This window comes from Typopeltis vanoorti, chromosome 9 (assembly GCF_054136105.1).
Source record: "Typopeltis vanoorti isolate ZY-2024b chromosome 9, IOZ_Tvanoo_1.0, whole genome shotgun sequence".
NCBI lineage: Eukaryota > Metazoa > Arthropoda > Arachnida > Uropygi > Thelyphonidae > Typopeltis > Typopeltis vanoorti.
In genome coordinates, this window is record NC_143557.1 from 73430349 (window position 1) to 73442525 (window position 12177).

Consider the following 12177-nt stretch of genomic DNA (forward strand, 5'->3'; position numbering starts at 1 on the left):
CATGTTAAAATCATCATCTGGAGTATATACAAGGAGAAGCTGAGTTACATTACACACAGTAAGCTAAAGAAACAATGATTTAATCACCGGTTATTCTACTGGCATGACCTCTAGTGAAAAAAAAAAACTAATTAATTAATTATTTTGAAACCATCAAAGCTAAATTCTATTTAAGATAACATGGGAAAATATTCTTTCTTATAGTCTTCTTTCAGTAACAATGATGTCCTATTTTTTAACATTGCAATTGTTATTTTAGATTCCGGATTATCTACAGTCCTGTTTATAGTTAACTCTTAGAGAGAAAGGTTCCGTGGATAGAATATGTGCCTTTCATATGCTTGGGATTTTTAGACCATCATTATTGTTCAGATTGGGGTGGTTGATAAGAATCTCACAGGCTTCCTTAAATTTGCGTTCATACCATGTTTTGGTGTGATGTAAACAACTGGTGCTCTTCCAGTCAATTCTATGTCAAGTGTTCAGGGCATGATCAGAAAGGCCAGCTTCACCATAGTTATTATATTTACAGTTCACAATTGAGATTGAAAAACAAAACGCTTCCATTTCTAGATGCACTTGTCACAAATCTTCCTTCTGGCAGTCTTTCCTTCGCTGTTTACTGGAAACCGACACATACTGGCCAATATATACACAAACTCCTACCACCACCCAACACAAAAACTAGATGTCATTAATACTTTAAAAACAGGGCTTTGAAGATCTGTTCCAATGAACAAGTGCTGAAAGGCGAATTTAAAGTTATCAGCAACACTTTTCTCAAAAATGGTTACAGCTAAAACACTATTAATAAAATTCTCTACAAGATCTCAATACAAAATAAGGATAAACCAGACTACAATAAAACTATAACCATTCCTTACATTAAAGGGACATCAGGCAAAATAAGCAGAATACTATAAAAATACAACCTCAAAGCCACCTTTAAACCTTTGCAAAATTAAAAAGCTTACTCAACTCGTCCAAAGACCCACTTCCTCTGCTGGCCCACCCTGGAGTATACCGTATTTATTGCACCTGTAATATACCTTATATATAGGGGAAACCGGACACACAATTCCTATCAGACGAAAGGAACATAAACAACACAATACAGTCATACCCTGACTTACGCGAATCCGGAGTCATGCGGTTTGTTATATGTACATATTCCTGTCACACCTCACCACTAATCGTATCTTTCCGGCGCTGGCCGCATTTGCCAGTGTCGCACATGCTGTGAACAAGCACTGAAGTGTTTCGCGCGGTCTCCAGTCACACACGATTTTTATAGTCTACAAACCTTGCGATTGTTTAATGTTATGTTCTTGATAAAAATTTTATCACATAAAAAATAATAATGTTGCCCAAAAGAAGCAAGTCCAATTCTTCTACAGCTAGCAAGAAAAGAAAAACATTCAAAGCATACTGCACACGGTGTTGGTTTGCAAGTCTGAATGAAGCTACGAGGCAAAATGAGCAACTGTCTGTTAAAGAGTTTTGGAAACAGTTTAATGTTTTAGATGCTGTAAGGATTATCGGAGATTCTTGGGGTGTCTCCGATATCGGAGACACCCTTCAGTAGCGAAGAGTCTCCGATATTAGAGACTCTTCGCTGCTGAAGAGACCAAAACCTCAGATCCAGTTTTACCAGCAAGGCACATGACAATTGCAAAATTAACAGACGGTCTCAGCTTAATTAAGAAAGGTTTACAGAATTTGGAGGACATAGATTTTAACGAGAAACGAATTGTAGCCACAAGGCAAGGAATAAAAAAATCACTGGCTTGCTATGAAGAAATTTCGCGTGACAAGAAAAAGACATTATGCCGTCAGACGAATCTATTAGATTTTATGAAACCATCGACATCAAAATAACTTTTTTTTTTATGTACGAAAAACTACAATTATGATTATATTTCTTAAAAAATATAGATATTTTTGTAAACCTTTGGTCCCAATTGTATGTTTTTATACATAAATTACGTGCAAAATTATACCCCGAGTTACGCAAATTTGACTTACGTGCTTTTCGTTGGCCCCACCTACTGCATAACTTTGGGGTATCACTGTAAATATAATAACTATGTTTTTGTGAAGCTGGCCTTTCTGATTATGCCCTGAACACTTTACATAGAATTGACTGGAAAAGCACCAGTTGTTTACATCACACTAAAACATGGTACGAATGCAAATTTAAGGAAGTCTGTGAGATTCTTATCAACCACCTCAATCTGAACAATAATGATGGTCTAAAAATCCCAAGCATATGGAAGGCACATATTCTACCCATGGAACCTTTCTCTCTAAGAGTTAACTATAAACAGAACTGTAGGCAATTTGGAATCTAAAATAACAATTGCAATGTTAAAAAATAGGACATCATTGTTACTGAAAGAAGACTATAAGAAAGAATATTTTCCCATGTTATCTTAAATAGAATTTAGCTTTGATGTAGTTTCAAAATAATTAATTAGTTTTTTTTTTTCACTAGAGGTCATGCCAGTAGAATAACCGGTGATTAAATCATTGTTTCTTTAGCTTACTGTGTGTAATGTAACTCAGCATGTCCTTGTATATTTGTATATACTCCAGATGATGATCTTAATATGAAGATCGAAACGTCAGGAAATTAAGAGTTATTTATAACACGGTTGTAAAGTCCATAATTTCTAAAATGAATGCTGATCACCGTTCAACACTAATAGAAAGAAAGGATACAAAGCATAAAATTGTTGATAATGTAATAAGGTTGCTTTGGAAGAGTCCAGAAATATTACTCATCTTTTGGCCCATGAACTTGTTAATTTCTTAAAAAAAAAAAAAAAAAAAAAAAAAGTGCCTTCTATATTATGGCAGCAAAAAATTCTGTTCTTTGTCTCAAAATGTAAAAGAAGGATCTTAAAAACAAATTTTTGTTTCTGGAACTAATAAGTTCCATTGTTGATAACATCCAAGTAGGTTCAGATTGTTTAGATAAATTCGTGTTTCTATCATCATCATCAAATTCCTGCCATGTACCCTCAAGGGGTGTACAGGATATGATAGTACTACATGAAAAAAAAAATTACATCATTATTAATTTCCTATCTACAATTTTCCTCCAAATCAGCCTGTTACTTGTCATCACTCCAACATTATCAGATCTTATATTTCTATCGTGTAAGGCACTTTGTACCGTATCAATCCACCTATATCTTGGTCTTCCTCTGGGTCGTTTTGCTGCAAACCTGGCAGAGAACACTTGTTTTGCTAATCTTTCCTCGCCCATTCTGTTTAAGTGACCATACCACCTGAGATTAGCTCTGCTAACGCATTCCTGGATGCTGACAATGCCAAGTTCTTTCCTAATATCCTCGTTTTTAATATGATACTGCCATTGATGCCATCTGTTCATGCCTATAATCTTTCTCAGGACTCTCATATCTGTGGTCTCTAGTCTTTGGTCAAGTGTTTTACTTCTGACCCAGCTCTCGGATCCATAAGTTAAAACTGGTTTGAACACTGTCTTGTATACAGCTAATTTAGTGTTCCGACTAATTTCTCTCTTATTCCATATGAATTTATTCAATTGACTTCCCACCATACCGGCTTTGCTGATTCTGTTGTGTATTTCTATATTTAATTTACCATCTTCACTAAAAATCGTGCCTAAATAGCTGAAATGTTTTACTTGTTCCACAGGTTCTCCATTCACAACACAGTTGACATTTTCAATGATTCTGCCTATTTTCATTGTCTTTGTCTTTTTATTGCTGACCTTCATACCATATCTATTACAACAGCTGTTCAATTTAGTCAGAGAATCTTGCAGACTTGTAGCGGATTTATTTAGAAGTATAACATCATCTGCATAAAGCAAAGAGCTGACATTAACATCTCCAATTTTGATATCATGTTTAATACCACTTTCCTTCATAATTTGATCCATATAGATAATGAATAACAGAGGGGATAATGTACATCCTTGTCTCGCACCAGATTTAACATTAAACCATCTTCCTGTACTTCCTTCAATTCTAACTGCTGACTTACAACTCAAATAAAGACTAAGTATTGCTTGATATAATGCCCCATTGACACCATATAACTGCAGCGTATTGAATAGCTTCTCTCTTGGCACCTTGTCATATGCCTTTTCCAGATCGACAAAACTTAAATACAGATCTTTGTTATATTCCCATGCTTTCTCGACTATTTGTCGTAAGGTGAAGATCTGATCCTGACAGCCTCTATTTGTCCTGAATCCAGCTTGTTCTTCACCAAGCTTTTCTTCCACAATTCTTCTCAACCGTTTCTCAAGTATACTTGCATAGATCTTGCCAGGAACACTCAGTAGGGAAATACCTCTGTAATTCTCACATGCAGTTTTATTTCCCTTTTTATATATGGGTACTATGAGAGCTCTACTCCAATCATCGGGAATTCGTCCCTCTGTCCAGGCTTTCTGAACTATGCAGTGCAGCCACTGTAAGACTCTTATACCACCATACTTCAGCATTTCTGGTCGAATATCCTCTACTCCTGCTGCCTTTCCACATTTCAAGCCTTTGATGGCTTTTTCTACTTCAAGTATGGATATGTATTCCTGACTGCATGCCTGGTCAATGTCTTTTACCACTGTGCTGACATCACTGCTTGTTTCATTTAGCAGTTTTTCAAAGTAATTACTCCATACTTCAAGGATATCTTTTTCTCCCGTTTTCATGTCACCTTTATCATCTCTAATTCCTTTTATAGCACTCTTTCCTCCATTCTTAAGCTTCTTCAACAACCTCCAGAATATTTTGCCACCTTCTTGATATTTATTTTCTATATTCTTGCCAAAGTCCTCCCATGACTTTTGTTTAGCTAGTTTTACACAGTTTTTAGCATTCTTGCATTTGTCTCTATATTCTCTAAGAGCACAAGCTGACTTATTTGACAGGAACTTTTGGTATGCTTTCTTCTTTTCCTTCACTGCCTCTTTAACTTCCTGTGTCCACCAGGGAGTTCTGATTTTTTTATCCTTACAGACAACTTCACCACATGCCTCTCTGGCTGAATCAATCAATGTTTTCTTAAGAGTTTGTCACTGAATCTCCAAGGTTTGATTCCTGTTCTCAAACTCTTTCATATTTTCTTCAATAATCTTTGTGTATTTTAGTCTACAGCTCACATCTGAGAGCTGCTCAACTTTTATTCGCTTTAAAACTTTCTTACACGTTATTCTTTTCAATATGAAATTCAATTTTATCCTGCTCAAGACTAAATAGTGATCACTTCCAATTTCAAATCCTCTGTACACTCTGGTGTCCTGCACCAGGGAGAAAACATCACTATCAACAATAACATAGTCAATGAGACTTTTCTTATTCCTTGCCTCTTCTCTCCATGTGAATTTGTGCACATTTTTATGTTGGAACATGGTGTTAGTAATAACCAGTCCATGTCCTGAGCAGAAATCCAACAGATATTTGCCATTATTATTAGCTTTGCACTTTTCTCCAAATTTTCCCAAAATATTTTTGTATGTCTCACAATCATTTCCTACTCTGCTATTTAGATCCCCAACAAGGACCAACTTTTCCTTTTTCATTGTGTCAGTTGCTTTTTCTAAAGTGTTCAAAAAATTCCTCCACTTCTACCTTAGTAGAACCTTCTGTGGGACCATAGGCACAAATAAGTCTCATTGTCTAGTTCCCCATTCTCATATTTGCCCACATTACTCTACTTGAGACTGACTGCCATTCAAGAAGATTAGCCTTGTATTTTGTGTTGAATACTATGGCTACTCCTTCTTTTCCTTGATTGTCATTGCCTGAATATGCCTGAAGTGTTTCTATCAAGATAATTTAATTCCTTCTTTTCAGGTGAGGTTTGTTAATTTTCTCTCCACACATCATGATTAATTATTATTATTATCATTATCTGAGTCCTCCTGGGAGTGTAGGACTCATCGAGGAGGCTATAAATTGCCCAACCCAGCTATCATACCTTCCCTTAAATTCATTTACACTAGATGCACTCACTACCCCCTAAGGGCAAATTATTCCACTCACTCACTGCTCTCTGGGAGAAAAACCTAGCTCTTACCCCTTTCTTGACTGAGAACAACCTTAACTTCCATGGATGCCCCTGTGTTTTCTTCCTGCCTTCCACATAATGAAAAATTTCATCATTTGAAATGCTGTAACACCCATTCAAAAATTTATAGACCTCTATCATATCACCCATCTTTCTCTTGTTAACCAGAGTCTGCAATCCACATACTCCCAATCTGTCCTCATAATCTAAATCCCATAATCCGGATATAATCTGATGATCTTTATATGATGTTTATATGATTTAAATAATGATTACATTATTTTGTGATTGTGAAATAGGTGCTAGAAGATCAATGTGTGATGAATTACTGAAATTTGACAGATTTCAAGTTTGGGTATGATACGAAAAGTTTGTTTTCAGTCGAAACTCTTATGTACAGTAGATGAAAAGAAGAAAGTCTCTTCTTCTTCTCTCTTCCATCATCTATGTGGATGATGATGAGGCCTAATGAACTCTTTCCACTTCTGTCTGTCCCGGGAGAGTCCGAACAATTTTGTCCAGTTTGGTGTCGCTTTTTGTGACTTGGTTTTCAGGTCCTCTTTTATTTTGTCCATCCATCTAATTCTGGGCCGTCCTTTGGATCTTTTACCTTCCATCGTTGTATTCAGGGCTTTAGATGGTAGTCTTTCTGTTCCCATTCTGGTCACATAGCCTAACCATCGCAGTCTTCTTTCTTGGATTTTGTCTATTATTATTTCTTGTTTTAGTCTTTTTTTCCTTATGTCTTCATTTCTTAGTTGATCCAGCAGAGATACTTCAAGTAATCTTCTTAGCCAACCCATTTCAATAACTAATATTTTTTTCTCTTCAGCCTTCCAGTATTCATTTCCATAGAGGAGTATTGGGAGGACCATTGTTTCATAGATTCTTACTTTTGTTACTTGTTTGATGTCTCTTGACTTCCATATTTTATTAAGTCGTCCAAAAGTTTGGGATGCTTGACTGATTCGTCTGTTTATATCTTTTATAATTTCGCCATTGTACTCAATAACTCCTCCAAGGTAGGTGAAATTTTCTACCTGCTCTAGATTCTTACTATCAATTTCAATTTTCAGATTGGTGCTTCTTTTTCCTATTGCATAATTTTTATTTTGTCTAATTTATGTTTAATCCAGATTTTATACACTCCTCCTTTATTTTATCAGAAATTCGCTGTAGGTTTTCTTCTGTGCTTGCAAGTAAAGCAATGTCATCTGCAAATTTTAAATTTGTCACATTTTCCCCATATATTTTGATTCTTGAGTCTTCATTGTTTAAGGCCTTATTGGTTGCTTCTTCCAGTGTAAGATTGAACAGGTCTGGTGACAGATTGCATCCCTGTCTTACTCCGCTCTGTGTGGAACCAGTTGGTTAAGGTGTCCTCCATTCGTACTGCACTTTCAGATATCTCATACAGATTCTTTATTATTCTTATGGTTTTGTTGGGAATTCCAAATTCTGTCATAGTTCTCTTCTACGGATTGAATCAAATGCCCGCCGAAAGTCTATGAAATTTATGTAGCAACTTTGGTTGTACTCTAGTGTCTTTTCTATTGGCTGTCTTAAGGTGAATAGTTGATCAATTGTGCTTCGCCCTGGTCTGAAACTGGCTTGTTCTTCTCCTAGTGCCAGTTCTACATATGGCTTAATTTGTTTTTTGGAGTACTTTCGTAAAAACCTTACTTGGAATACTGAGGGGCTAATGCTTCTGTAATTATTGCATTCTGTTTTATCTCCTTTTTTGTATATTGGAGTTATGACTAATTTGGTCCAATCAGTAGATTGGACCAAATTATTTATTAGATCTACAAAAAATCAGTTCCTTTCCTGCTTTTACGAATTCTGCATGTATTTGATCAATGTCAGGTGCTTTCCTAGTTTTGAATTTTTCTATGTTGTGTGCTGTTATTTCTTTGGTAAAGATATTTGTTTCCTCTCCCATTTCAGTGGCTGGAATCGTAATATCCTGGGAGCTGTTTTTATTATATAAATCTTTGAAGTATTCTTCCCATCTGGCCATTCGTTTTGTTTTACTTTCAATTAGTTGTCCCTCTTTGTTTTTGATCATTATAATTTTTGTTGTCCATGTCTTACTAATATGGTCTATTTGTTTATATAATCCATGAAGGTTATTTTCTTTTGATAGCTTTTCTGCCATTTTGCATTTTTCTTCTACCCAGTTATTCTTGTCTCTTTTAACTAGTTTTCTAATTTCTCTGGTTAATTTATTATATTCATTTCTGTTATAGTTCTGTTTTAGTTTCATACTTTTCCTTTGATCGCTTAACCTTTTTACTTCATTCGAGATCCGATCCTTTTTGCTCCTCTTTCTGTGTAACCTATTGTTTTTTCTGCTGAATTTAATATTATTTCCTTTAATTTGCACCTATGTTCTTCGATGTTTATATTCTGTTTTGGTAGTTCCTTCAGATTTTTATCTAGTTCTAGTTGATATTTTCATAGAATATTGTTGTCTTGTAGTTTTTTTACATTGTCTCCTTTTGACTCTAAAAGTCTGTTACATGATCTTTTATTGAAATGCTGAAGAGCTATATCATAAAGCGTTAATCTTTTAAATTATCAATACTATCATGACCATCTTTTTATTTATGAATAACTTCTGATTTGTATTAACATTGAAAAATAATTTAAAATTAAATTCACTTTGTTATAATTTGAGGTCAAATTTTTTATTTATTTTTTATTTTTCATTTCAGGTAAAAATATTGCGATTATTAAGACTTCTAGGGAAGAATGATCCAGATGCAAGTGAAACAATGAATGATATCTTAGCTCAGGTATTTCTTTTCACTCTTTCTTAATATATAATTCAAATTAATATCCACTGATATGAAATTAAAAACCCTCTATGTGGAATTAAGTTCTATGAATATGAATGTCATATTGCAAGATCATATGCCTTCACATAAAATTTTTGTTCTTTTAATGAACAAATGATTTTATTAAGACAATATAGACAATATTTATTAAGATAACTAAGATTTCCTTGCTGAAAGGTTTTTTTCACTTGGTTACAAAGTAAATTATATTTGATGAGAAATTATATTCTTGTTTAATCCTTTATCCAAGTTATGTGTAAACAATGTGAAGTATCTTCATGATTAGACTACTTGTATATAGAAGGCACTTGCTTTGCATCAATTGTCTTAGTATCCCGCAGTGCAAAGCACACTTTTCAGATGAGTATATTGCTGTGCATTATGGGAAGTATCATTTTACAGACTGGTTTCAACCTTGATTGTGGTTTCATCAGTGGAAGCTAGACCCAAAAAGATACTGAGGTTGACTTAATGCAGAAGTCGTATGTTTTCAATATATAAATCATAAAAAAAGGTACATCACTTTAATATTAATTAATATTAAAATCCTCAGGATCAGAGATAGTTGTAAAAAGTTTTTCATTGGTTACCAAGTAAATTATACTTCACAAGAAATTACTGTATATGTCGGCATATAAGACGACTCTCAAATCTACAGAAAAACCTCTCAAAATCATGGGTTGTCTTATACGGCAAGCATAAAAAGGGAAGCTTAATTTCTTGAATGAACATTTAGGTAATACATCGTTATATAAGAAAATAGGCAGTGTGTATAAACAAATCAGATTAATTTTTTGTTACATAAATGTATTTAAAATATTACAATAAATGTTAGTCTTAAAAAACAAATAATAATTATTAACCTCAATTTTCATGTTAATTTTCTTCATCTGTTGAAAATAGTTCTTCAGATTCATTGTTTAAATGATCGTCATATGGATCCCAGTTCGAATCCGGTGAATTGATTTAGTTTTCATCGTCATCAGTGTCCTACACTAGATCATCTTCCTTACCATCCATAAGATTAGAGATACCACACTTTTTAAATGATTTTATTACAGTCTCTACTTTTACTTTATTCCATGCTTTGATCACAAAATTGCACAACGTATCAAGTGATGCAGCACGGATAGATCCTCTGTTTGTAAATGATTTTTCGCCAGTCAACATCCAATTATTCCACTCTTCTTGCTTGTGATCTTTAAATGGGTTGCAATATAGAAGTTAAACGACCTGGTATAACAGCAATTTTTGTATTATTTTTTTCTAAGACTTAGTATTCTCAGTTAAATGACTACAAAACATATCCCATACTAATAAACAGCATTTCTTCATTATACTACCTGGTATAATGAAGAAATGTGAAGAAAAAACGCGTGTTTCACACATTATTTATCCATAATTTCGCGGCGTTTCATCCATCCATCCTTTTTTGTGAAAATGTACAAAAACGCCCGAAGGAAATTTTATCTTAGTTTAGTTTTACATTTGAAGATGATCATTGGTTTTAATTTGGTTCCATCAGCCAAACATGACAATACAACCGTAAACCTTGTTTTTTTTTCATGACCTGTACTTCGAACTAGCACACTCTTACTACCTTTAGACTCCACTGTTTTATTGCTTATCATATCAAAGCTCATAGGAGTTTCATCCATATTTCCAATATTTGACAATAGAAATTTATGTTCTTGTTTGAACTGAATAATAAATTTATGGAAACTGGTAAGTTTGTGTCAAGATCTGCTGGTAGTTTTTGAGCAATTTTTCGTTTTTTGTCGTATTACCAGATTTTGTCTGTTCATAAAACGATTACACCATCCTGAAGTAGCTTGAAATTCTATACTTTCATCCAGATTCAATCTTGACCATTTTAGTGCATATGCTCTAATCATATTTCTTGTAACAAGATAACCATTCTGCCTTTGTTCGAATACCCATTCTGCACCGTGATTTTCCAGTTGCAGCCATTGGGTGATCCCTGTTCTCATCGCATATTTTTTTCTTTGGCAATTTTTTCTTAAATATCTTCTTTCTTCCTCTATTCTCTTACCATTTTCTCGGTTATGTCAAACTTTCTTGCAGCAGCACAGTTATTAGTTTGCTTTGCCATTTCAATTACCCTTATTTTAAATTGAGCTTCATACTTTCTTCGTTTTGTTGCTGGTTCCATGATTTTAAATGATAACAATTTTAATAATCCTAAAATTTAAAAAAAATGCAAAATTAATAATAAATTAAAATTGGGGGTAATTACTTTTAATTAGGGTAATTCGCTTAAATACTAAATCTATGCTATGCAAACAATAACAGATGTGCATAGATATAAAAATAATGGATATAGCAACAAAACCTAACGTTGCATTAATACAAGAAAGAAGAAATTGGGGGTCGTCTTATACAACTGACATAAGCTTAAAATCTAAAAATAGCCTAAAATTTAGGCCTCGTCTTATACGCCAGTCATCCTATATGCCGACATATACGGTATATTGTATAATCCCTTTGCTGGAATCCTCACCTTGACATGGTAGAAGAGGCCTGCTTGTTTCAAGGATGCATTGAACTATTCTGGCGGTAGAGTAGTCTACCATTACGACCTCCCAAGCTGGAAAGGTCAATACTGAGGAACCAGAGATTCCAACTGCATGCGATGGTACTCCAGAGGAGCAGCTTCCCAACAGTTCTGTTGGGAAGCTACCCCATGGAGTGGAGACAGCTGCAGCAAGAGCAATAACATCAGTGATATCATTCCACAGCCCTAGTTACTGCCAATCCTCTCCCAAGCCAGTTCATCATTGAGAAAAGACTATCCTCCCTCCATTAAAACTATGAATATGTTACATAGAAGAATGAGCCCACAATATCTGGCATCGCTGGGCTTTACAATCCCTGGAGAACCTAGTTCATCTTCTAAGAGAACCTAATTCAGTAGAGAAACGGAGCTGTCAGACTGGATATGCTATTCTGAAGCAAAATAATAAAAGTAAGTGCAAGAAAACAAATTTCATGATTGTTACATACAATGTAAGAACATTAGCAGACACTGAAAAGGTAGAGGAATTGGAATATAAAATAAACAAAATGAAATGGGATATAATAGGACTCAGTGAAGTGAAAATAAAATTGGAAGATTGAATAACACTAAAATCAGGAAATGTGCTTTACTAGAAAGGACCAGATAATGTCAGAGAGAAGTAGTTTTCCTTATAAACAAAAGTATAGCAAACAAGGTTACTAAATATGCAGGAATATCAGATATGATAGCGTG

The 12177-nt window shown here is 34.4% G+C and overlaps 1 protein-coding gene across 3 annotated transcripts in view; it reads left to right on the plus strand.

Moving 5' to 3' along the window:
• LOC150103156 (AP-1 complex subunit gamma-1-like) overlaps positions 1-12177 on the plus strand; it is a 418791-nt gene that overhangs the window by 173569 nt on the left and 233045 nt on the right. For all 3 annotated transcript variants that reach the window (XM_090398388.1, XM_090398390.1, XM_090398391.1), the window contains exon 8: positions 8784-8864. In XM_090398388.1, coding sequence (XP_090254514.1) covers positions 8784-8864 — 81 coding nt within the window. The remainder of the gene's footprint in view (positions 1-8783; positions 8865-12177) is intronic.